This window comes from Ovis aries, chromosome 12, assembly GCF_016772045.2.
Source record: "Ovis aries strain OAR_USU_Benz2616 breed Rambouillet chromosome 12, ARS-UI_Ramb_v3.0, whole genome shotgun sequence".
Taxonomy (NCBI): Eukaryota; Metazoa; Chordata; class Mammalia; order Artiodactyla; family Bovidae; genus Ovis; species Ovis aries.
The window spans coordinates 71,432,603-71,459,681 of NC_056065.1; the positions used below are offsets into that span (position 1 = coordinate 71,432,603).

At 50.8% G+C, this 27,079-nt stretch overlaps 1 protein-coding gene and 1 non-coding gene across 2 annotated transcripts; one reads left to right on the plus strand and one right to left on the minus strand.

Moving 5' to 3' along the window:
* The first annotated feature begins 8,689 nt into the window (after positions 1–8,689).
* RD3 (RD3 regulator of GUCY2D) lies at positions 8,690–25,679 on the plus strand. The gene is made up of 3 exons (XM_042229234.2): positions 8,690–8,967; positions 19,511–19,985; positions 22,209–25,679. Exons 2-3 carry the CDS (start codon positions 19,690–19,692, stop codon positions 22,498–22,500), a joined length of 588 nt encoding a protein of 195 aa, XP_042085168.1. The 5' UTR covers positions 8,690–8,967; positions 19,511–19,689; the 3' UTR covers positions 22,501–25,679.
* Positions 12,540–12,612, minus strand: TRNAF-GAA (transfer RNA phenylalanine (anticodon GAA)). The gene has a single exon. It is a non-coding gene; the product is annotated as a tRNA-Phe (tRNA).
* Positions 25,680–27,079: the final 1,400 nt, after the last annotated feature.

Here is a 27,079-nt window from a genome sequence, read left to right on the forward strand (position 1 = left end):
TTAAGGTCTACATGCCCACAGGCTTCTGCCTGATTTGTGGATGCACCAAGGCGGCAGCGGGCAGGGCAATAGTTTGGAAGAGAAGAGCCTGGTTGTTTGCAGGATTTGCTTTGTTACTCACTTGCTGCGGTGTCTGAGCTAGTCGCTTGCCCTTTCTGAACTTGGTAGGTGTGGGAGTAAGGGACAGCCAAACCCCCTGCTGCTCTGGGATTCTCAGGAGAACAGCCTAGGGTCAAGAGCGAGGTGTGGATGATATGGGAGATGCATGGGAGCCGGGAGGCCAGGGGTCGCTCTAGGGGCAGGAGGTATATCTCTGAGTCTCTGAAGCACCCCCAGCCCAGCAGCACATGGCCTGGCTCCCTCCTCTGGCTGGGAGCCCCTGAGGACACAGATGAGCCTGCCTACTGCACCTCCACCCTTGGCACCCAGCCCTGGTGCCAAGTCATCTTTTGCTGGGGAAGTGGATGAAGGCTGGGGTGTGCAGGGAGGGGCAGAGGTGGTGAAGGAAAAACCGAGCGCTTGGAGTTCCTAGAGGGAATTCTAGCCAGTTATGAGTCTATTGGAGAACATCTCGGGGGAAAGTCTTCCAGAGAGAACTGTTCTCAGCCCTTCGAGAGCAACAGCAAGGCGTCCACTCTGATGGGCGGGGAAGATTGTTATTAGATCAGCAGGGATCTAATCTTGTCCTTGGCATGTCTTCTCTATAAAAAGCTGCTGCGGGAGGACATGCATCACTGATGTGGGAACCCCAGGAGGACAAGGGCACTCAATGCCTCAAGCCTCACGCTGGGCTTACCTCCCAGCATCCCTGGGTATGTGAGCCCAGCCCTCCTGGAGGTGGCTCCTGACAGAGGTAGCCTGACCATGTGGAGGTGGGGTGTCCAGGATTCGGGGACAGGATCCAGCAGAAAGGGGTGCCCTGGTGGTGGCTGGAAAGACAGGCTGAGCAGTCAGTGTCCAAAGGAAACTGACAGAGTTTGCAGTGCGAGACACAATGAAAACTCCCTGATTCATCTTGTCTATAGAATCTTCTATAAAGAAGACTGTAAAGAAAGCTGAGTGCCGAAGAATTGATGCTTTTGAACTGTGGTATTGGAGAAGACTCTTAAGAGTCCCTTGGACCTCAAGGAGATCCAACCAGTCCATCCTAAAGGAAATCAGTCCTGAACATTCGTTGGAAGGACTGATGCTGAAGTTGAAACTCCAATGGCCAAAATACTTTGGCCGCCTGATGCAAAGCACTGACTCATTTGGAAAGACCCTGATGCTGGGAAAGATTGAAGGTGGGAGGAGAAGGGGATGACAGAGGATGAGATGGTTGGATGGCATCACTGACTCGATGGACATGAGTTTGAGTAAACTCTGGGAGCTGGTGAGGGACAGGGAGGCCTGGCGTGCTGCAGTCCGTGGGGTTGCAGAGTTGGACATGACTGAGCCACTGAAGGAACTGATAGAATCTTCAGTAAACTCTGGTTTAGAAGTTTAGCTTCTTCCTGGAGACTGAGGGAGGCACTGAGCCCCGGGTTAAAGCTCTCACGGAGCGAGAACCGCCTCTGCACCCTGGGGTGGCAGCTGCTGGGGTTCTGCTCCCAGCCCAGTGCTCCAACGGCAGCATCCCCCAGTGACCTGCGCCACCTCCCTGCTGCTGATGCTTCTTCCTTGCCATCATTCTGCTTGACGTCTTGGTGGCGTTTAACGTCACAGACCACGCCCCTATTCTTGGCTTTTCCTCTGGGGCCATCCCGGAAGCAGAGCCTGAGATTTGGGTGCAGAGTCCAGGATTTGGGAGGTGACTTGGGAAACAGGAGTGAGGAGGGCACAAGGAGAGTGAGACAGGAAGGCGGAGAAACCACCTACGAGTGTGTTTTCAGGGCCAATCCTGAGGACAACGGGGTGCGAGCCCCAGGAAGCCCCTGGGACTTGGGACGGCCTGCCTTCCAAGGACCGTCCCCCTGGTGGGTGGGGATGTGGAATGTTTCTTTGCCCACTCGCACCCCTCACGGGATGAAAATCATCCCCAGTGATATTGAGCGCCTCACATTTGGGAACAACACTTGTCGGTGGGCTCAGTGTGCATCCCAGGCCTCAGGGGCTTGTGAGCCTGGGCTGGGGCGTTGTTAATGAAAGGAACCTCTGAGTTCAAACAGAACTGCCTGCCAGAGCTGCCCTCTGAGCCGCCAGGGCCCAGGGGGATGCAATGTGGATGCGGGCTGCAAAGGACCGACACTGACCTCGACCTCCCATCCTCAACTTCTCTGGGGTGTTTCCCCTGACCTCCTGTCAGTAGGCGCCTGCTAACTCTGCATGATCAGCACTTTCTCTCCTCCTTCTTCTTCTCCTTTTATTTATTTTAAAGGTTCATTTACTTATTTGGCTGTATTGTGTCTTGGATCTTTGATATTCCTCGCAGCACGTGTGATCGTTAGTTGTGGCATGTGGGATCTAATTCCTCAACCAGGGATTGAACCCAGGGCCCCTGCCTTGGGAGCGCAGAGTCTTAGTCGCTGGGTCACTAGGGAAGTCCCCACACTTCTAAAAGTTCACAGACTTCCTATCACTTGGGCCATCACAAGACGATGACTGGACACTAGGGAGACACATGGGAGAAGGCAATGGCAACCCGCTCCAGTGTTCTTGCCTGGAGAATCTCAGGGACGGGGGAGCCTGGTGAGCTGCCGTCTATTGGGTCGCACAGAGTCGGACACGACTGAAGCGACTTAGCAGCAGCAGCAGCAGCGTCAGGGAGACACATTACCGAACAATGCCCACTTAGCTCCCCTTGGTTCCTTAGAGCCGACTGCGGTGGGAATGCAGTGGAAACAAGTGCACAGGGTTAGGTTCCCAAGCCCTTCTCAGCCCGCCCCTCCCCTGGGCCTGTAAGTCAATCCCAGGTCCCATGTGAGCTGAGTCAGTCCCCTGTGTCCAACATCAAACGCCTCCCTTGACTCAGATGACCCCCAGATCTTTATCTTCAGCCAAACCCATCCTCCCTTGTGGCTCAGTTGGTGAAGAATCCGCCTGCAATGCAGGAGACTTGGGTTCAATCCCTGGGTTGGGAAGATCCCCTGGAGAAGGGAAAGGCCACCCGTTCCAGTATTCTGGCCTGGAAAATTCCATGGACTGTATAGTCCAAGGGGTCTCAAAGAGTCGGACATGACTGACCAACTTTCACTTTTTCACTAAACCCATCCTCCATGTGTGGGGCTGGTCACTGGGTCTGTCCTCCTGGGAGTCATGAAGACACCTTCGCCTTCCCATCCACACCACCAAGGGACCCCAAGTCAGCTTCCCCTCCTTTCTGCTCCTCCCCTAGGGTGTTGTGACTCCCCACCATCAAGTCAGGATTTCCAGACAATTCCACCCTCTCCGTCATCCTCCACACTATTCGGGGCACTATTCCAGGAGCCAGGCAGTGTACTAACTACCAAGCTGCTACTATTGGTCTGGACTCACCAGCATTCTTCTTTGGAAACTGATTTCAGAATCTACATTCAGATCCACATGTGACAATTTGTTTCACCCTGTGCGTCACAGCTGCTCCTTGTCTTATCACTAACACCACCTCTTTTCCTTCCCGGGTCCGAGGCATCCCTTCAGGCCCCGAGTCAGTACCCACCCAGAGGGCCTGCACCAGCTCATGTCATTTCAGGTTTTATCCCTCTAATGCAGGGCACATCCTGGCTCCCCTCTCCCGTTGATTTGCTGGTACTCAGCCTCCTCCCAGAAGCATTTCCGGGTTGAGCGGAAGCAGCTTTCTTGCTTTCTTAGCCCTGGACCTGGACTGGCTTCCCACACTGTCGAGTGCCCAGGCTCCCAGACCACCCTCCCATAGCCCTCACATCGCCTGCTTCCTCTGGCCTCTGCACATTCCCACCTGTGGGTGACCTCAGCCCCTCACAGTCCACTCCTGTCTACTTATGTCTGTGGTCTGTGGGTCCTCGGGCCTGTGACAGCTGATCTCAGGCTCAGGAGGACAGAGGCAGGTCCAGGGCATTTGCTGGGTGCAGACAGCAGGTTCAGGGTGTCTAAAAGCATTGACCTCTCACCACACGCTGGGGCTTGGGCTCCTGGCCCTCGAGCAGTCCTTATTCTGCAGGGAAGTTCAGCCAACAATGTGATGCTCCACTGATTCTCATTATTTGCAGTCGTCATGTTCTGAATGTCACTGCCAGCCCTGAACCACCGCTTCTAGGGGAAACACACGGTTAGGTTCCTGTGAGCCTCTGGTCAGGACATTTTCATCAGCCAGTCAGTATACAACCTTGTCTTCTGTGTATTTCTGTTCAAAGACTCCTTATTTTTGTGCGTTGTTGATTCATTAACATTGAAATCACAGCCAACAGCAATATAACTTGCAACTTAATGCCTAAACGAAGTGCATCTAAGCCATGCATTCTCTCCTTCTTGTACTTGGGAACGGTAGACAGCACTTCAGCACTGCACTTGGGGACCATTTTGGACAGTGAAATCACCAGCAAAAGGCACAAAGTGGACACTAAATAGGCCAGGGGAAGGATATTTATTGACCATCTGAGAGCCAAAACAGGAAGACAGGAGATGGCCTCGTTTCACTTCAGTTGGGAATGTCGAATTTTTAACACTTTGCACATGTCCAGAATGGCCACAAAAGTGCCTTGAGTATTGATTTGGGGATTACAAATACATTTAGTGAGTAGCCAGCTTTGCAACTGTGAGTAATGAGGATTGATTGTATACACAGAGAGAAGAATGAAGCTTTGGAGAATGGAGAGGAGGGGGCAGCTGGGCAGACAGAAGGTTCACTGAGGCTCACCACTGGGGTAGATTTTCAGGGATGAGTAAGACAGCCCCCTGGACCCCCAGCATTTGGAACAGAGTGAGCACTGCGCACAAAGGCATGAGACAAGATAGGGTAGAGTAATTGGTTCTTTGGGATGAAGATGGAGAAACCAGAGGGGACCCATCAAGAAGATCTCTGATGTTCAGGAACCAAGGAAGGCAGAAAGTTTCCACATCCATCCCTTCCCACAGGGTTTGCACTAATCATGAGAGTGCCAATCACTGTGAGAGAGAAACCCCAAGTCTTAGTGTTTGACCCAATACATTGCTTGCACATATTGGAGTTCAACACGGATGACTGATGGGTGGCCTGGCGCATAGTAATTTAGGGACCTGGGCTCTTTCAAAACTGGGGCTCTACCACCCTCTGGGGGCCTCAGAGTCCTTATCGACCATCAGCAAGTGAGAGAAAGAGGGGAAGTGGAGAATTGCACAGCAGTGTTTCATAAGCCAGGCCTTCCATCCACATTTCATTGTCACATGGTCCTGTATGGATGTGAAGGAGGCTGGGTAATGGGGTCCCTGGTTGGACAGCAGCTTCCCCAAAGTATGTCTCACTCTGGAAGAGGGGCATGAATCTTTGATGGACAGCTAGCTGGTTTTGCCCAGGCTCTCAAGATCAGTCAAACCATAGGGCAGAACCTAAAAGAAGTCAGTGGTGAGTGAATTCCATAGAAAGCAGGCATCAAGTTACTGTTTAGCGCAGGGTAGATGGTCAACAGACACCTAGTGAATAAATGAATGAGAGATGTATTATGTCTCTCTCCCTAGTTCCCTTTCATTATTTTAGATAGATAAATAGTTAGATGATACAGATTAAGAGGAAAAAAACAACAGTGTGAGACTAAATGGAGAAGAGGGGCGAGAAGGAGAGAGTGAGGAAGCAGGGACTTAGGCAAGCCAGCTGGGAGAAGGTGAGGTTCTTATTTCCCTGCAGTCATCTGCAAAGCTGCCTCTGGCTAGAAGGAAATGTGGCCACGGGAGTGCAAAGAGGGCTGCCCAGAGGGAGGAAAGTGAAAGTGTTAGCCGCTCAGTTGTGTCCAATCTGCGACCCCATGGACTGTAGCCCGTCAGGCTCCTCTGTCCATGGGATTCTCCAGGCAGGAATACTGGATGGGGAGCCATTCCCAGGGAGGCACAGGTGAGTGTGAGTCTGGTCTGCCTGTGACTACTATGCCACTTTTATCCCTCTTTAGGCTCTGAAAACCCAATGCATGACAGAGCGCTTAGAAATGGTTTGGACTGGCTCCCACAGCCTGGAAGGAAGCCAGGGAGGAGGGATCGGGAAGAGCAGCCCATGGCACAGCCTGACATCTGGGATCAGGGCTCTCCTCCAATCTCCTTGCAGTTTTTAATCCAGTTCTGCACCCAGTGGCTTCGTAATTCCACATCTCCAATTTATTAATCAAATGCCATCTGTGAGGCAATGTCACAGCCCTGCTGGTATTTCTCCATTTGAATGGTTGCTGAATATTTAACTACACTTCAGCGACTTTGTGGGATGCCAAATGAGGGAAAAACCACCACCACTTTCTCTCCCTAGTAAAACTCACACTCAGCGTGGATAATCACAAAGCCTCCACAGGCTAACGGGTGAAAAGAGATGAGCAGTCGGCACCAACACCAAGCTGTGTTTGAGTTATGGTGTCAGGGCGGTGGGGGAGGGAGGGAAGTAGGAAGGCATAACCCCCCTCCTCTGGGCATAGGTGTCACTGAAAAGTAGAGGGAAGGGGCCAGCTGTGTTGGGAGGGGAGGACGCTGAGAAACTAGTCATCTGTGTGCATGTTCCCCAGAGTCACAGGTCAGGAGTCCTTAGCACACTGCTGCAGACGGATCTTCCTTTAATGGCTCAGAGTTGGCATGATCTCATTTACATTAATTGTGTGTGTGTGTGTGTGTGTGTGTGTGTGCGCGCGTGTGTGTGTATGTGTGAGGGTGAGGTTTTAAGCCTAATCCATAGGGTAAATTTTTTTATTCCAATAGAATGGTCTGTAGTTGACCCAAGACTACACAGCAGGAAGAAAAAGGCATTTTGCGCCGAACTCTAATTCTGTCCCTGCTCCGCACTCTCCTGTAAGAATTCCATGTTCTTCTTCTTCTTTTAAATAATTTTTTTTTCTTTTTGGCTGTGCCTCAAGGCTTGAAGAATCTTAGTTCCCCAACTAGGGATTAAATGCATGCCCTCAGCAGTGGAAGTGCAGAGTCCTAACCACTGGACAACCAGGGAAATCCCAAGAATTCCATCTTCTCCTCATCTGACCCAGCCTCAAGGGGCTTTGGCTGGGAAGTGTGGAGTGAGAGAGGTGAGGAAGGGAACTGTGAACCCTCAGCCAGCATCTGGTATCCTGCCTGCACAGAAGAGTGCTCTGGACATCCGTGCTGCATGAACGAACTTGTGACTTAGTCACAGGCCTCTTCTTACCACTTCTAGCAACTTTCCCGAAGAGAGAGCAGAGCCTTCTCATCCTACTGGTCCCCTCCCTGCCAGCATGGAAACACCTCAGAGTTTTTGCCCTTGTGTCAGCATAGTGGTGGGATGTTCAGAGGTGGGGACTCCTGGTTACCTGCCCCAGGTTGCTCTGGCTGTGGCTTATCCTGGGTGTGGAGGCCACCGTGGATCTGTGAGTGTGAGGAGGTCAACTTAAGCTCCTAAAAATGTGGGAGTGTCCTATCCCCGAAGGACCTTCCCCATCACTGGGACTGTTGTACTGTGAACTGGTCAAGAGAGGTGTATGACGCAGCTCCTGACTCCAGAGCCCTGCTTGAGCAGCTGGAGGGGGGAAAGGCAGATCTATCTAATGGATCCAGCCACAAAGGAAGCGCAAAGCGGCCTAGCACTCAGGGACATAATCAAAACATGCAGGCAGGCAGGTGAGTGGAGTGAGGTGGTTCATCAGGCATGGCTTGGTTTCTTCTTGGTGATGCTTTCTGCTTTATTTTCGATACACTCAGGACTAGACATATCCAGAAGTCACTCTACTGCCTGGTACCTGGTACTACCTGGTACGGCATCACTTGAGATCTATTACAAGGCAGCTTAGTGCCCACTAGGGCACCCTGGATGCCCCCACGGGGCAGCGGGCATTGGTTTCTAATGTCTGATGGGGGCAGGCTGGCCCACACGGGGCCCATAGCTTGAAAAGTCTCCACGTGACAGTGTGCAGGGCACAGAGACAGGCAGGAGGCCCAGAGGCAAGTGCAGGACTTGGAAGAATAGCAACAGGAGGAATAGCAAGGGGCCCACTCCTGCCGGCCCCCCATCTTATCTCAAAGTCAGTAATCACAGTCTACCCTGCCTCCTCTGCTGGGATTATTTCCTCAGCCTAGCCCCTCCTCCAGAGCATCAGAAGAAGAACTCTGTGCACTTGAGCTTGCCTTGAGGGAAGGAGAGAATTTTCATGAGCCAAGAGGAGGGCAGGTGAGAGGGTTGTGATTAAAGGTGAGAGTTCCTGCTCTCGGCACCTGAATCACTCCTCTGCTGGCGGAGGGAGTGGGTAGAAAGAGCGTGCTTTGGCCAGGAACCATCCAGCTGGTACCTGGAAACATCTGCTCTAAGCAGGTCCTCCTAGGGCTCTACAGAGGGTGCAGCAAGCATGTCCTGGCTCCCCAGCTTGTGCCAGCCCAAGCGCCAGCTGGGGGAGGCCAGGGCAGAAGGCCATCCGGACACGGGCCTGCTCTCACCCCCTGGGTCTTCTCAGGTGACTGTCAGGTCAAATAGACTCCCTCTTCAGATAATACAGCTCAGGTGGAAGAGGCTTAGGTGGGTCTCCATGGCAACCACCAATCAGGAGCTGGGTTGCCTTGGGGTTCATCCAAGGAGCTGTGTGGTTCCAGCCTCTGGAGACACACACACACACACACTGCAAACTCCAGCCCAGGGTGGATCCCTCCTCTGGTCAGCATTGTTTTCTCTCAGCACAACTTCTGAGAGGTAGAAGGAGGAAGAAGCGTGAGGCAGGAGCCCACAGCACAAGAGGAAGAGGAGGGAGGCGTTTGGATGTAGTCTTCCCTTGACCCTGTCCTCCTGTGGCCGATGAACTTCCTGTCTTTCCCTGAAAGGATCCAGACACTCTCGTCTCCCAGACAGGGAAGCAGAATCAGGACCCCCTGGGACCTTCACCTCTGCAGAGCCTGACCTCAGAAAGCCAGGTAAGAGGGTCACCTCCCCAGGGGACAGAAGTTACAGCAGTGGCCGGCTGAGCTGAGCTGAGTAGAAGGGGACAGTCCACCGCGCCATCTGAGCGTAGGGCCCCGATGGCCGCAGGGAGGCCCCGACTGTCTTCGTCTGTCCCACAAGAGGCGGCAGACTCTGCAGCAGCCTCCGTGCCATGGCCTGGTCCCTGCTTCACGGACTCACAGGAAGTCATGGTTTCTGTCTACTCCAGAGGCAGCAAGCCTGTCAGGGAGGACCCAGCCCAAGGCTTTTCCCTTCTGCCTTTACAGGGAGGATCCATCTAGGGGGAAGCAAGTGTGTCAGTTGCTCAGTTGTGTCCGACTCTTTGCACCCCCTGGACTATAGCCCACCGGACTCTCCAGCCAAGAATGCTGGAGTGGGGTCTTCCCAACCCAGGGGGTCAAACAGGTCTCCTGCATTGCAGGCAGGTTCTTTACTATGTGAGCCACCAGAGAAGCTCAAGAGGGAAGCGAGGGGAAATGCAAATCAGAGTTTCCTTGATTTGAACCTGTGACTTGAGAACCACAAAGGACAAGGCTTGGAGCATCTCAGGACACGCCAGTGACCACGGTACATGGGCGATGTGTGGGCTTCAGTCCCTCTGACTACAGAGCTGCCCGTGAGTCCCCAAGATACGTTTGGGAGAACAGGCCTGGATGGGGCCTCAGGGACAAGATCAGGCTTGGGAAGGAGCATCCACCATGGGACCAGCCTCCTCCTACTGGTCAGTTGAAGGGATATTTCTATCATATAAAGAAATATATGATATTTCTGACTTCCCCTCGGGCAGAGTCTGCGGAGCAGAGTGTCCCCCAAGACAGAGACCAGGGTGTCTCCCCTCAGAAAGGGATCATGGCGATTTCTCTCAAAAAAGACCAAGGTTCTTCCTTCAGAGACCAGGGTGTCCCACCTCAGACAGATATTGGTGACTTCTATCACATAAAGACCAGGGCAACTTCTCTCAGACCGAGACCCAGGTGCCTCTTCTCAGACAGTGCTCAGGGAGTCTCCCCTGGGACAGTCACCAGGGTGATTCTTCACAGAAAAAGTGAAGGGCTTCTCTCCTAAGACAGGGACCAGGGCATCTCCCTTCAGCCAGGGACCAGAGTGACTTCTCTCAGAAAACTACCTGAGTCCTCCCTTCACATAGAGATCAGGGCAACTTGTCTCAGAAAAAGACCAGGGCATCTCCTCTCAGAAAGGGACCACAGTGACTTCTCTTAGAAAAAGGCCCGGACTGTCCCTTCAGATGGAGACCAGAGCATCTCTGTCTCCCCTCAGATAAGGACTGTGGATTCTTCTCTCAGACGGAGGCCACAACAGCTTGTCTCAGAAGAAGACTAAGGTATCTTCTCTCAGACAAAGACCAGCGTGCTACTATCATATAAAGACCAGGGCTTTCCCCTCAGACAGAGTCCTGGAACCTCCCCTAAGATCGTGAGAGTATGGTGTCTCTCCTCAGAAAGGGACCAAGTCTTCTCCTCTCAGACAGAGACCAGAGCCTCTCCCCTCAGATGAGGACCATGGCTTCTCCTCTTGGAGACCAGGGTAACTTGTCTCAGAAAAAGACTATGGTGTCTCCTCTCAGACAAAGACCAGGGTGCTACTATCATATAAGGACCAGGGCTTTCCCCTCAGACAGAGTCCAGGAGCCTCCCATAAGACTGAGAGAGCATGGCATCTCTCCTCAGAAAGTGACCACGTCTTCTCGCCTCAGATGGAGACCAGAGCCTCTCCCCTCAGATGAGGACCATGGATAGCATATCCTCTCAGATAAAGACTAGGGCAGTTTCTCTCAGAAAGAGACCAGGGTGTTTCCCCCTCTGACAAAGATCTCCAAGGGGCAAGCTGGACCTGAGCACTCATCCCCCTTCTGTTTTCACTCCTGCCTCAGTCTGAGGAGGACTGATTGCCTTATTCCTTCATTTGTCCATTCATTCACTCAGGAACCACTCATTAGGGCCTACTGCCTCCCAGCAGATTCAACAGATACAGACTCAACAGATTCAACAAAGCTCTTCTCCTCATAGAGCTCATAGCCGAGTCAGGGAGCGAGAATTACAACCAAAGAAGAGAGACGTATGTTTGTTAGAGATGCTGCAATGAGAGCTCTGCTAGCCTCTGGGGGCCAGTGAGGGGCAGGCTGTAGCATCTTAAAAGATGAGCGGATGTTTCTCGGGTGGGCAGAGGCCCACAGGACTGGCTGAGTCCCGCCTGGCTTGGTGGGTTACAGGCTATTTTTCTATGACGCCAAAAAGAAATAAGGTAATTTGTACTCTGTGAAGTTGGTCTTGGCAAAAATAAGGCTGGGAGGAAGGTGGGTCGGCGGAGGGAGCACAGACTCTCTGCACCTGCTTCTTGGAGGCCTCTGCCCCTCCCTCGGGGCCAGCTCCCACAAAGCCTCACAGCCTGCACTCTGGAGGTGCTGCTCTGGGATCATGGGTTTTGGGGGGCACACAGGGCAGCCCCTGCCCCAGCCTGCAGATGCCCAGCTCAGCTGTTAGGGCCCAGCTTTAGAGGCGGGGCCTGGGTGGGCGGTTTTGTCCAGAGAAAACAGCTTCCCGGCAGAAAGTGCATGGTCCTTCCCTGGATGGTGAGAGGCAAGGGGCCTCGGTCCCCACCAGAGGCAGATGGTCTCTTACACCTCTGGCGGGGGGCAAGGATGGGTCAGAGCCTTGTTGCCTGTTCCACGGGCACACCCCGCATTGTTCCCACCGCAGAAACACCCCTGCTCCCCTCCTGTGCTAACTGCCAGGAACCAGACTCCTCCTGCCCTCAAGGGATGGGGCTCCTTTCTCCAGCGTATCAACGAGCTACAGCTGGTGCCAGTGTCACCCAGGGAGCCACGGAAAAGACATTATCCTCAGGGGTGTTCAAAAATAGGCTGAAGGGAAGGCTCAGAGCTTGTGAGGTGGGAGGATAATGAGGCAGAAAGGAAGAGAAAGGAAGAGCAGAGAACGGAAGAAAAAGGACTTGGGGACCGCAGCCCCAGAACAGGCGAGAGGTTGCTGGGACGTGAGACTCCACCCCTGAGTTCTCCCTTCAACAGCTCTCCCAGCGCCAAGGCCCAGCAAGTTAGGAGCTGGACTGGGGTCAGGTTTGCCCCAAGCCAAGGGTCCTTGACCCTTTGGAAGTATGTGAAGCCTGTGGACGCATTCTCAGTGAAATGTTCCTCAATGCATACAGCTAAGTTCCTGCAATTACGAAAGAAACCGCTGTATTGAAATGCAGCTATTGAACGCTTTTTCCCTGAAACCAGGCTCCTATTGAAATATTTTTAAGAAGCAATTTAAGATACAGTAATGTATGTGCCTCTGTGAAAGTCACTCAGTCATGTCCAACTCGTTGAGACCCCATGGACTATAGAGTCCATGGAATTCTTCAGGCCAGAATACTGGAGTGGGTACCCTTTCCTTTCTCCAGGGCATCTTTCCAACCCAGGGATTGAACCCAGGTCTCCTGCATTGCAGGTGGATTCTCTACCAGCTGAGCCACCAGGGAAGCCCATGGATACTGGAGTGGGTAGCCGATCCCTTCTCCAGCGGATCTTCCTGACCCAGGAATCAAACCTGGGTCTCCTGCATTTCAGGCAGACTCTTTACCAACTGAGCTATCAGGGAAGCCCTGTAGCCACACGTAAAATAGTAAACTCTAGTGGCAGGGCTAATGAGTATGATTTCATAGCCCTGATGAGCACAAACCATATTTCAAGAATAACAACTTTAAAGTATTATGAAAAAAGAATCTGACTTCTGAGGGAGATAAAACCGACACAGGAGTACTGACACTGCCGTAGTCAGGGGCCAGTATTCATAACTGACAAAAATATCACATTTCAGTTAAAGATAGAGGAGATAAAGATTTTTTTTTTTCTATCCAAGTTTTAAAACTCTGAATTCTCCTGAAGCCCTTGCGCCAAGGAACAGTCATAGACCCAGATCAACCAACTTCTTGTTAGTTTACAAAGCACTTAAAGGGACATTACCTTGCTTTTTCAAATTGGTTGTGAGAACTTTTAAATTTATTTATTTTTGATGGCACTGGGCCTTTATTGTTGCACGCAGGCTCTCTCCAGTTATGTCGAGCAGGGGCTACTCTTATGGTGCGTGGGCTTCTCAGTGAAGTGGCTTCTCTTGTTGCTGAGCCTGAGTTCTAGGTGTGTGAGCCTCAGCAGTTGTAGCACACAGGCTTAGTTGCTCCACGGCATGTGGAATCTTCCTGGACCAGGGATGGAACACACGTCCTCTGTCTTGGCAGGCAGGTTCTTATCCACTGTATCACCAGGGAAGTCCGCATTACCTTATTTAGTCTTCACAGTAACTTCAAGTAGGTACCTTATTACCCCATCTTACAGATGGGGAAACTTGGAGCAATGAAGGTAACTTGGGAAGGCAGCACAGTGTGGGACCAGAAGGGCATAGGACTTGAATTTAGGATTTCTCTGCTAAAACCTTGGCTCTCCCTACTACACCAGCCTGCCTCACCTGAGCTGGTGAGGAACCAAAGGGCAGTGTCCCTTACTGGATGGCAGCACCCTTCCAGACAGCACAGAGATGGCTTGTCTCCTTGTGCCCACTCCTGTCTTGAATGCACGCTCCTGGAGGGGGCCCCAGACCTGCACAGGGACAGGTACACTGCACACACCCCTACCCATGTTTACTGAGTTGCAAGTGCATCATGAGTCAGAATTCAGGCCTGGGCTTTGGTCTCGCCCACCCAGAGCCTCCCAGCACACGCCACCGTTCACTACCTCAACACCACCCCCAGCTGTGGAGAAACACCACAGCACTACTCACGAGTCAGGTCTAAACTGTGGGCAGAGGTGCTGAGGGGCAAGTCAACCGCTAGATAGAATAGACTGAGAAGGCTTCCTGCAAGAAGTGAGCTTTGAGCCAGATGTATTCCAACTTGTAAATTATGAATCTCTCAAACACGCAATACAATTGGAATAATAGTGCAAAAAAAAAAACCAGGCATAAATTCCCCCTGGACAAAGTATTTTACCCTACCTGAATGCACGCGTGTAGCTGGACATGTGGCATCATCTGAATGACTGGAATGTAAGACCTTGTAGACAATCATTGACACTCAGCCAGGAACAGTCCAGCATTGCCTCCCAAGATTGCACTGTCAAGATTCCCCTAGAACCATAATTACCATTTTTATATCCGAGAAAAGCAACACCCATTCCCTAACATACAGCTCATACTCAGATTTTCCCAGATGTCCTAATGTTTTAAAAACACAGATTCAAACAATGCTTGTGTGTTGGATGCAGATTGCAGGTGCTGTTGCCTGAACAGGAAGCAGATATTCCTCATGGGAAGGTCCTGGAGTCACTTGGCAGGATTTGAGTGGGAGCGAGGGCTTTAGCTGGGAGTTTGGCTCTGCCATGGGGGTTAATCCAACGCAAGGGACGGGCAGAATCCAACTGGGCAAGACCACCTAACAGCAATTCTGATGAGCCTTCTGGGTGTCTTTAGTCTTAATCAGACCACAGCTTGGCATCAGGTGCTTCCCAACACAGACTCAGGTCCCGGGGAGGCCCAGCGATAAGCCAAGCAGCCAGCTCTGGCATGGTCTGGTCTGCCTGCCTCTCTGTTTCTGCATTCCCTCCTTCCCTCTACCTTTCCCCCTCTCCCTCATGTCTTCCCTCCTTCCCTCCATCTCCCCCTCCGTCCCTCCTCTGCCCTTAAGAACTTAATCAGACCTGCTGGAGAGCCTCCAGGAGAACAGCTGGCACCCGTGACAGATATAGCTCCAGCAGAAGCCTTGTCTCTGTCAGAGCCTCCAGCCTGGGCTAGGAGGCAGGGATTGGGGGGAGGAGAAAATTCAAAACACCCCACCCCTCTCCACCATCTGAGAGCCCAGCCCCTGGGCCAGAGAAACTGAGAGCCCACTGTGCCTGGGACTCAGGCGGAATCCCTGCCCAGGCTCTGCCATCTGCCGTGGGCTGAGCACCCCGTTTCTGGCAGCCAACTTGGGTCAAGGGCACAGGCTTCTACCTTGGAAGAGGGCCCCCGCCCCATCCTGGTCTGCACTCTGGCTTCCCCAATCCAGAGCAAGGAGTCTGGGGAAGTCTAGAGATGTGCCCACTCTGAGTCACATCCCCTCCAGGTCAGGCCTTAGGTGCTGAGATCCAGAAATCCTTGCCTGGACAGTCACCCGCCCACTTCCAGAGCTGGAGCAGGACACCTCCAGCCACAGCACAGTGGGAGCAACCTTAGGTCTGAGGGAGGCTAAGAGGCCCTGTTGGCAGGGATGTGGGTGGGCCTGGACATGAAGCTCAGCGTCTCCCTGCATGTCTGCAAGGCCCCTCGGGGTGTGGCTAGAAAGAGGGGACAGGCTAAGGGCCAGGAACAGGCTCAACCCACATTTCCACATACCAGCGAAGAACTCCACAGAATCCAAGAATTCTCAGCTTGAATCAGACCCTTCCAGTTGTTATGAAGGTTTATTTGACAAGGAAGGGAGAGAACGTATTTTATTGAATAGTTTGTTAGCTTAATTTGTAATTTGCGAATATTTAAACATATGGTATGCAAGCCTCCATCTGCAGCACTGCCCCAAGGCCCTTGCACGTGGGAGCTGTAGGCCTGCTGCTCAAGCCTGGTGCCCCCACCAGGCCTGGAGTGGATGTTAAGAGGACAGTTTTCCTGGAGACATAAGTTATCTCTAGGGTTTTCCCACCTCCTCTTTCTGTATGTTTCTCCCCACTGCAGGAAGACCTTCCGAGACCAAACCATTCTCCTTTCAACTTAAATGTAATCCCAGACTAAGAAGAAAAAAAATGCTCTTAAGGAGGGCAGTGCTTGACCCCAAAATGAATCCTTCAAAATGGGCCTTAGGAAGGGGGAGAAATTTTGGAATGGGAAGGGATTGTCTAGGTAGATTTCTAGCCCAGCTACACACACACACACACACACACACACACACACACACACACACACACACACACACACACACAGAGCAAGGACTAAAGCCCCACAGGGCAACTTTATCCGTTACTCTGGTATTTATTCAAACAAGTTAGAAAGCAAGTATCACTCCATTTATTATGGATGTCTGTTGAACACTGGGGCTTCCCAGGTGGTGCTAGTGGCAAAGAACCCACCTGCTAACGCAGGAGATGCAGGAGATGTGGGTTCGATCCCTGGGTCAGGAAGATCCCCTGGAGGAGGACATGGCAACCCACTTCAGTATTCCTGCTTGGAGAATTCCAAGGACAGAGGAGCCTGGTGGGCTCCAGTCCATGGAGTTGCAAAGAGTAGAAGAGGATTGAAGCGACTGAGTACACGTTGAACACTTGCTCTAGACCAGACCCTGTGCCTGGCTCTGGGGCCTGGGTAGGATGATGCTCAAGACCTGGGTCCTTGCTCTGGCTGGAGAGAGACACACAGGCCATCATCGTTCGCTGAGCCAGGTTTGACCATGCCATGATGGGGAAAGCACACCTGGGAGCCTGGTCAGGGAGGATCGGGAAGGCTCCTAAAGCAAACAAGAGTATGAGCTAAGAGCTGAGGTGGGGCTTATTCAGGAATTGAGGATGTACAAAGCCCTAAAAGCAAGAGGCAGCAGGGTGCATTAAGGGAATGGAGGGTGGAGTTGGGGAGGGTGTTAGGGGAACATAGGGGTAAGGGGAAGTTTGGTGAGACATGAAGCTGAAGACGTAAACAGGAGCCACATGATGAAGGGCCTTGAAGCCACTTAAGGGGTCTGAGTCTAATCTCAAGGATAATCAGGAATTGTTGAAAGCCTTTAAGCACCCCAGGGTTTAAATCTAGGATGATGCGAAGATCTTCAATCTAGACCCCTTTGCTATTGAAGGCCTCACTCCACATCACCTCAAACATCATCAAATGAATTCACATTATAATTATTTTATAATAAAAATGTAGAAAGGAGTTTCATTACTTAAATTTGAAATTTTTATTAATTTCAATTTTGTAGATCTCTACTTATATTTTGAGGCCAGTGACATTTTGAGGGGATGAGGGCAGACAGGTCCTTATACAGCTCAGAGACCCCAGGCACGGTGTTATGGTATCTAATTGATCTCAGGTAGCCTCGGCCTGCAGAGACTTGAAGCAAGGCTTCGGCTCCTGGCCAGAGATTGAAGTCAGGCCACCGCGATGAAAGCACCAAATTCTAGCCACTAGACTCGTGGTCAGTGACAAGGCCGTGGTTCTTCAGCTTTGCAGAAAAGAACTCCCTCAAAGATGGAAAGTATTGAAACAAGTATTTATTAGGAGGAAAAGAGTATAGTTCATATGTATAGACACATGGACAGACTTAGAGAATCACTGAGGCGCACCTTTGTGGTAGTTTGAACTACTTTTATGGGGCATTTCTTCCAAGTTTCCTTTGGCCAGTCATTTTGGTTTGCCTGGTTCAGAGTCCATATCTGAACTCTGATAGTTTATCTCAGGATCCTCCCAACCGGGGATCAAAGCTATGTCCCCTGCAGTGAAGGCGCAGCCTCTTAATCACTGGACCATCAGAAAAGTCCTGACTTGCGTTCTTTTAAAAACACAAGCACTCCAGGAAAAAATAACACATTCAGTTACAACATCTCTCTGCCTGACTGATCAGATCCCTTGGCCTTAGGCAGAGATTCCTGGGGCCTCAGGGCTCTCAGAGCAGAACCCACCCCATCTCTCAGCCTTTCTCCACACTATTGCCCAACTACATGATTCTGGACATATAAAGCAGTGAAGACCGAGAAGAAAAACTGCTAACTGCCCCTGATCCCAGTATCACAGTCTGATGGTCTCTTCTTCCCTCCCAGCCTCCCAGAAGGCGTCAGGATATGTAATCTGCAGCCTCCATGATGGTGATGCACTCAGACTAAGTGGAGGATGAACACTATTATATTTCTTAATTATGGTGGTTGCTAAGAGAAGTTGTTGTTTTCTCCATGGGCAAGTAGGAAGCTTGATTTGTGTCACTCCCAGAAGCTACTGATACCCCACAATAATTTTCCCATTTGTGTTTGATTCCCCAACGTCAACAGCTCATTTCTATGGGCTAACCCTCTCTGGTGCAGGGTGGCAAGAAGGCTGCCTAAAAAAAGATGTGAGTCTTCAGGAGGTGACGTGTGCCTCATCACCATGTTGTTATGAGTTCATTGAACCTCTTTTGTCTGCATCTAGAGGGTCTAGGCAGGAATAAGACCATTGCTGCATGCAAGGGGGAGCTCCTTGGAGAGGAGAAGGGCATAGGAAGGGGAGGCAAGCCTCCTCAAAGACCCAGTTCAGATTTTAGCCCAGGAATGGAGCTCACCTTCACTGTTGTCAGAGGCATGAACCCACTTCCAGCAGGCAGCAGGGCATGCCTGAGATGGCAGTACATTCACTCACTCACGTGTTCATCCATCATTCACTTATCCATCCATCTAGTCATTCAGTCATTCACCAAACCTACACTGAGCAAGACCCAGTGGGAATATGATGAGTTAGGATCCTTGTCACACCTGACGCTTCTTGCACACATCTCACCTTGTACCGTGGCAGGAGCCTCTACCTGGGATATCTGCTCCATCAGTCCGTGTGTCTGAAGGCTGCACTCACCATTCAGCCTTCTCTCGTCCACAAAGCTTTTCAAAACCCCTTTCATCATCCAGAGTCACTCCTTCCCCATTCCTACCCCAGCAATACTGACTCCATGCTTCACCAGTCACATTTACCCCTTTCCACTTAAATTATGGCTTTTACTCATCAAGTCTTGTATCTGCTGGAGAGCAGGGTCCAGACATGCTATCATGCTTGTTGTTCCTCCGCAGATGTGTACACTGTGCTTGATTAATGCTTTTGCCTGATGAATGATGAGTAAATGAATGAATGGTGGGTAAGTTGTATCATTTGCAGGACAGTATCAGTCCCAGACAATCTTCAGCTTTTTTCAGTAACATACTGGGGGCATTTCCTGTTATGAAAACATCTGTTCTGAATGTATGTGTTTATTTCCCCTTAAACCATAGGGATAAGATTATGCTCAGCCACACAGCATTGTTAAAAGGTAAACTGAGGCATATTAAAAAATTTTTAAAGAGTTTATTTGAGCAAAAAAAAAGTCTATTCAAATCTAGCAAATATCAAGGAGCTCTGAGGAGCTGTACCAAATGAAACACTTTTATAGTCAAAAGGGAGTAGGAACAAGGATGTTAAAGCAAAAAAAGCAAATTGGTTGCTGCAAAGTTATTATCCTTTAGGGGCTGGCAGAGGGCTATCAGGCAGATTACTTAACTAGTGCTGATCAAGTGATTCCTGTGAGAGGTGAAACTAAGTCTTGGTTTGGTGACGTGGGGCTTAGCATAAGGACTCCATCTGGGGCCTGTTGCCTTATTTTCAACAGTACATTTCCATCTTTGTTTGGAGTGACCGAGGATCTGGAAGCTCAATCATCTGGATGCTTTAGAGACGTTTATGGCCGTGAGATTATCTTACTTTTATGCGGTGCTGGGAGCTTCCCAAGTTAATTCACAACTGCTTCTCACAACACCACCACTTTGTCTTACAGACCTAGAAACAATTGCTCAGAGAGGTTAAGCCTCTTACCCGAGGCTGCCCAGCTGTGAAGGGGGAGGTCTTCTCACTTGGGCCTCTGCTCTCCCCGCCTCACCCCGTTCTCCCCACCTTGGCTGACAGAGGGGCTGAGGAAGACGCACCCCTGCCCGGCCCCGGCAGGGCCTGGGGGCCATGTCCCTGCTCCCGTGGCTCCGGGGGAACGAGGCGCCGCCGCGACCGGCGTCACGGAGCCCTGCGGAGATGGTGCTGGAGACGCTCATGGTGGAGCTGGCAGGGCAGATGCGCGAGGCTGAGCGGCAGCAGCGGGAGCGCAGCCACGCGGTGAGGAAGGTCTGCACCCGCGTGGACTACAGCTGGCTGGCCAGCGCGCCGCGGCCCGCCTACGACCTCAGCCCCGGCGAGAGGCTGCAGCTGGAGGACATCTGCGCCAAGATCCACCCGGCCTACTGTGGGCCCGCCATCCTCAGGTAACTCCCCGCCGTCCTCGGGTAACTCCAGACATCCTCAGGTAAATCCAGACACCCTCGGGTAACTCAGGTAACTCCCCACCATCCTCGGGTAACTCCCACCACCCTCAGGTAACTCCAGACATCCTCAGGTAACTTCCTGCCATCCTCAGGTAACTCCAGACATCCTCAGGTAACTCAGGTAACTCATCATCCTCAGGTAACTCCCACCATCCTCAGGTAACTCCCACCATCCTCAGGCAGCTCCAGACATCCTCAGGTAACTCAGGCAACTCCCCACCCTCCTCAGGTGACTCCCCACCATTCTCAGGTAATTCCCACCATCCTCAGGTAACTCCCACCATCTTCAGGTAACTCAGGTAACTCCCCACCTCCTCAGGCAACTCCAGACATCCTCAGGTAACTCCCCGCCATCCTCAGGAAACTCCAGACATCCTCAGGTAACTCAGGTAATGCCATCCTGAGGTAACTCCCACCATCCTCAGGTAACTCCAGACAACCTCAGATAACTCCCCGCCATCCTCAGGAAACTCCAGACATCTTCAGGTAACTCAGGTAATGCCATCCTGAGGTAACTCCCACCATCCTCAGGCAACTCCAGACATCCTCAGGTAACTCCCCGCCATCCTCAGGAAACTCCAGACATCCTCAGGTAACTCAGGTAATGCCATCCTGAGGTAACTCCCACCATCCTCAGGTAACTCCAGACATCCTCAGGTAACTCAGGCAACTCCCCATCCTCTTCAGGTAACTCCCCACCATCCTCAGGTAACTCCCACCATCCTCAGGTAACTTCCACCATCCTCAGGTAACTCAGGTAACTCCCCACCTCCTCAGGCAACTCCAGACATCCTCAGGTAACTCCCTGCCCTCCTCAGGTAACTCCAGACAACCTCAGGTAACTCAGGTAACTCCCTGCCATCCTCAGGTAACTCCCACCACCCTCAGGTAACTCCATACATCTTCAGGTAACTCAGATAACTCCCTGCCATCCTCAGGTAACTCCCACCACCCTCAGGTAACTCAGGTAACTCCCAGCCCTCCTAAGGTAACTCCAGACAACCTCAGGTAATTCAGGTAACTCCCCGCCATCCTCAGGAAACTCCAAACATCCTCAGGTAACTCAGGTAACTCAGGTAACACCATCCTCAGGTAACTCCCACCATCCTCAGGTAACTCCAGACAACCTCAGGTAATTCAGGTAACTCCCCACCATCCTCAGGTAACTCCAGACATCCTCAGGTAACTCCCCTCAAGGCACCCGGCAGGGACATTCCCAGGCTCCGGAAGTGCGCAGCTGGAGCCCCAGGGACTAATAATCTCATGGCACTGGAGCCTGGGCCTGGATGAGCAGGGATCCGTTACAAGGAGCAAGGCAGGAGGAAGAAAGGGGCCACGGTTTCCAGGTCAGTGCTAGAGGCTGAGGGAGGCAGGAGGCAGCTCCAGAGGCACGTGAGCTTTTGCCGGTGTTTTTCAGAAAAGAACCCATGTTTATTTGCAATAGAAACCACGGTCTTGGGGGAAAAAAAAACTATTAGCAAATGTAGAGTCTGTGTTCTGTTCGGGGTCACACCAGGGAACCAGGTATTACATGAACTTGCTAGCGGTGGTTCTTTCTGGAGCTCCAAGCCAGAGAGACCTTGGAGAGAGAGGATACAGCTTGGGAACACACGCAGGAATCCTGGAGGACCTGGGGCCCTGGCGAACCGCACTCCTGGCTGCAGCGCAGACAGGAAGTAGCCAGGAGACTGATGAGCAGAACCAAACAGCTCGCACCCTCAGCCAGGAGGTGGCGGGGAGCTACGGAAGGACCATCACAGGGCGGTGACACCACCGGATGTACATTTCTGGGAGATCACGCTGACCAGTGAGGCCAGAAAAACCCCAGTGGGCTCTCCTCACTACATCGATAACCAGAAGCAGCTACCAGTATCTTTCCCTATGTTAGCGCGTTAATCTCACCCCCCCCCAAAAAAAAGTAGCTGTGACCCCAGTTTACAGATGGGGAAGCTGAGTCTCATGGAGGCCAGGAGTGGCAGGGGTGGACCTCAGGATGGGCTGGAGCGTCAGGAGGTGGCGTGGATTTCTGATTCAGAAGAAGTGGGCAAGTGGAGAAGCTGGGAATTTCCCACTGTGGGGGCGGGGGGCTCAGGGACGCCCTTGGGGTCACGCGCCGCTGCACCCACCACACCCCTGCCTTGTTTTCCGGCCCCCGGCACCCAGGTTCCGGCAGCTGGTGGCGGAGCAGGAGCCAGAGGTGCAGGAGGTGTCCCGGCTCTTCCGCTCGGTGCTGCAGGAGATCCTGGAGAGGATGGAAGAGGAGGAGGAGGCGCAACGGCTGACGCGCCAGTGGAGCCTGCGGGCCCCCCGAGGCAGCCTGGCCACCTTCAGGAGCCGTGCGCGCATCACCCCCTTCGCCAGCGACATCCACACCATCTCCGAGGACGTGGAGCGGGACACGCCGCCGCCGCGGGCCTGGAGCTTGCCCGAATTCCGGGCACTGAAGGAGGACTGATCCTGCTTCCCCTGCCCGGGGCGGGGCTCCCTCTGGGAGGGTATGATAGACCTGGACCATCCCAAGTCCTGGAACCTTCCCACTCTGCCCGGACCCCGACGTGGGGCCAAAATGACCGCCCATCCCAAGATATGCCTGTAAGACAGAGCAACCCCTCCCCACGGGGCCTCTCCCACTGACCACCAGGCCTGGAGTCAGGAATTGGAGCTGCACCCAGAGCCCCCTGCTCCCCTGCGCAAGTTGGCTGGAGCAGCCCTTTCCCTGCCCCTTAGAGATTTTTTGGGGTCTCAGCGGACAGACCACCGCCTCTTCCCCATCTCCTGCTTCTGTCTGCAATGGAAGAGTGGCCCTGCCTTTTGCCAAGTCATGAGTTCTCACTCCAACTTAAGGATGTCCAATCACCCCCACTCCCTGGATAGTGATGAGGGACGACCCGCTGGCTGGTGGTCATTCTCTGCTGGTGACTGTTGTGCACCCCACGACAGCCAGTGGGTCCCAGCCTGGTGGGTGGGCAGAGCTGGAAGGAATGACCAGTCCACTCTCCTCAACTAGTGAGTAAGGAAACAGGCTTGGAAGAGGGCGGGATTCTGCCACCGTTAACTGCAGCCTGATCCCCTTGGGCGGTGAGCTTGTTCCCTTACACACGTGTCTCTGCCCCTGAATCTGTGAGTCCTGGACTACAATGGAACAAGCCCAAGGGCTGATCTCCACCTGCCTGTGCTCTGACCCATCTCTTACCTTGGCACTTGGTGTAGGGGTCTGTAGTAGCTCGGGGGCAGAGGTGGGTTGTTATTACCCCACCCCACAGTGTCATCACGTGGGAGGGGCCAGTCCCCAGCAGAAACTTCTAGAAGCTAAGCTTCAAGGCCTTCGGACTTGCTGCTCCAGAAAGTCAGGTGTTTGACTCCAGGGTCCCTTCTCTACCTGGTTGTGCCTGCTCTTTGACTTTCTTCAGAGAAGTGATGTCCAGACTTGTAACTGACCTCAAGGTACCCAAGTGAAATATTCCAGAACCTCCCCACAGGCTTCACTGTCGTTCCATTTCTAACCCAGTTAGAGCTTGGTGATGGGCATATGATTATCCAGTGCATGGATCAACAGTGGCAGACGTGGAAGTCCAGGCAGCCTCCCCACACACTCTGGGCTGAAGTTGGGTGGGTGGGGGATGGGTGGGGAACATGTCTGGCCCCAGTTATCAGTGTGTGCTCAGAAAATGCAAGTGGGTTTTAATATTGTGTGCACTAAGTCACTGCAGTCATGTCTGACTCTCTGCCACCTTATGGCTGCAGCCTGCCAGGCTCCTCTGACCAAGGGATTCTCCAGGCAAGAATACTAGAGTGGGTTGCCATGCACTTCTCCAGGGGATCTGCCTGACCCAGGGACTGAACCTGTGTCTCTTTTGCCTCCTGTAATGGCAGGCAGGTTCTTTACCACTGCCTGGGAGGCCCAGGTCTAAATAAAATGCCAGAAGGAGACAATTCAACAGTGGGGGGAGATCTGTATATTCCCTGACCAAACTTAGTGGGAAAAAGTTCTTTTTATGATCTGGTTTTGGATATTTTCACTCAGATTTGAACAAGAGAATTATAGGATGGTGGAAAACCTCTCATCCAATGCTAATAGGATGAAAGAGTTAATTGACTTATGAACACAATTGGTGAAAGTTGAGAATCACTTAAATAAACCAACACATCTCAAGTATCTTACATATTCTAAGACATAAAGACGTTCGTTCAATTGCTAAACTTTTAATGTAGACCGAAGCTGTGTTCACTTTTCTGGTGACATGTGTGGGTTGTCTGATGGGAGTTCTGCACTTACATTTTATTGTTTGTGTGTACTATAATCCTAACAAGAACAACTGGTAAAAACAGATTTTGGCCTCTTATGAAAACCCTTCCTGCTCACCTCAATCAAGACAGACTGACCCCCACCAGCTTCAGACCCTAGTCACCTACTGGAGGAAGTCCCAGCTGGCGACACTCAGACCCATAAGTTACTCCTCTGGATTCAGGTCATTAAATGGAGTAATGAGACCTAAATTTCTGTTTTTATAAACCCAGTGACAACAAATGAAAGAACAAAATAGTTTGAGAGTCTCCTTGTGAGTGTGGTATCTGGAGGAGATGGGTTGAGTCTGCTCCAGACTGGGTAGTTTCTTTGCACTCAGCTAATGCCACTGGCCACTAGAGGGAGTCAGTGGGTGTGGGAACCACTTCCTGATAACATTTTCTTTTGCTGAGTTGTTTCCGTTTTTCCCTTGTTTTGCCTTATGAACATTTTCAGGTACAGAAAGGTAGAGAGGAAAGTGTATGGAGTTTCCATATGCCCATCACCAAGGCTTAAAGGTTAACATGTTGCCATATTTGCTTTTCTACTTTTTGGTGAAGTATTTAAAAGTAAATCCTAGACATCATAGTATTTTGCCCCTGAATACTTCAGGATGCACTGCAAAGGAATAAGAAAAATTTCCTGTGTAACTACAGTAGAATACTATCACTCCTCCCCAAACTAACAGTAATTCTTTAGTATTATCTAATGCCCAAACCACATTGACATTTCTCTAGCTTTTCCCAACCAATGATCTTTGCAGTTTATTTCTTTGAATGAGGCTCTAATCAAGTAGTTTGTTTTATTCTTGGTCATATAGTGTTTATTTAATTCCACAATAAAGTGTTGGTTAAAAAGAGTGCTTATGAAACATGAGTGTTAGTGTGTGGTAAGTTAATGATGGCACATAAGTGATAACAATTCTGCAAATCAGCCTAAGGATGCTCTTTACTCAGATCCTGTTTTAGTCTTCTGATTAAAGTTCTTCCAGAGCAACCAAGATTTTCTATTATCTTGAAAAACAACATCAAAAATAATAATGACAATAATTTGTTAAAGTTAATTTGACTTTTCATTTGGTGAAAATACTCTTCACATTTATGTATCTTATTTTTTTGAGACATTCATGCAAATGGCAACTGTAAGCCTTATCCTCTTTTCCTCATTTAGAAACAAAACACTAAAATTTGTCAAAATAACTCGAAGGAGATCTCAAGAATTCTAATAGTAGGTAATGAAAAAATTATCTTTTAATGCCATCAACACATAGTGAAATTCAGTCTGTCATTTTTTTTTTCAGGATAAAGCACTATTTGTATATTTATTTAATAAATTCTTGTATAGCTAAATATTGTCAGTCTGTCTTATATTCATGTGTTTCTCTAACGAAACACAATATGTTATTTGAAAATTCATTCAACCTAAATGACAAATCATTTTTAGACAGCTATTTAAAATCAGTTTAACACCTTCAATCATTTGTTAAACAGAGAAACTGGCATCTGTTTCCTTATGAATATTATTATGTATTATATCAAGTTAGCCTTATTATATTTAGTAAGATGCTAATCTAAAAATAAAAACAATGACTAAACATCATGACTTTATCATAATCAAGGCAGAAATAGCAAGGTTATTTTTTAAAGTTTCTAAGAATGTCCAAGGGTTTGTTTTTTGTTTTTTTTTTAACAAAGGAAGGCATTTAGGAACTGACCAGAGTTGGGGAGTGTTCTCTAGCACATCTGATTGTGCTGCGTTCCAGTTCCAGTTCCCTTGCTGGAACAAATGCAGCATTCCCAGAGCCCAGCAGTTGGCAGTCCTCCAGCCGGATTCCACTCCGGGAACAAGCCATTCCTCTCCATGTAGCCAGAATCCTGAGGCTAACAGCTTAGAAACTGCTTTTGGCTCCTGCTTGCTGGTGGGGGGCTGGGGGCCTCTGCGAGGCTCTCACCAAGTATCCAGGATCCAGAACAAAGGGCAGCATGGATTGAGGTCAGCCTTTCCTGGGTAGAAAAGAAATCAAGCCAGTAGGCAAAGAAGCTGCACCAATGTGTGACTTCATGGATGTGAGAAATACATCTTTTACCCAAATGAGCTGGTCCAACAATATTGCTATGAATAGAAATGGCTTCTTCATCAAGAAAATTCCTTTATTAACCTTTGAATAAAGGTTAATCCAGGGCTTCCCTGTAGCTCAGACAGTAAGGTATCTGGGTCGAGAAGATCCCCTGGAGAAGGGAATGGCAACCCATCCAGTGCTCTTGCCTGGAGAATCCCATGACAGAGGAGCCCAGTGGGCTACAGTCCATGGGGTCGCAGAGAGTCAGACACGACTGAGCAACTAACACCACTACTACTACTGACCTTTGAATGGTTTACCTTTACCATTTACCCACCGTATCTCATTTGTCTGTGACCCTGAGAGGAAGAGCATTATATTTTGTCGCAGGTTACAGGCAAGTGGCCTGCCTGGAATGGAAGCCAGAGTTCTCAGGATTACAGATCCTACGTGCACCTAGCTCCAGCTGATGGTATTATAGATGAGAAAACTAGAAAGTTCCTTCAATTATCTAACCTTCTGTTGCCATATCAATCTTTTGCCCTATATACACAGGAGAAAATAAAACAATAACCATTGCTCTTTGTCCCTCGTAGGAAGACAGCTCCTTGTTAATCTGCTTTCTGAGGAACTTTCCATTTTGGTTGGTTTTCTCTCCGTCACTTCATCTTCTCTTAAAAGATTTCCTAC

Excerpts from the sequence above, each read along its gene's own strand:
- RD3 (XM_042229234.2), top strand. The coding sequence starts at position 19,690 with ATGTCCCTGCTCCCGTGGCTCCGGGGGAACGAGGCGCCGCCGCGACCG. Across the intron at positions 19,986-22,208 it reads TGTGGGCCCGCCATCCTCAG|GTTCCGGCAGCTGGTGGCGG; the intron begins GTAACTCCCCGC and ends CCCGGCACCCAG.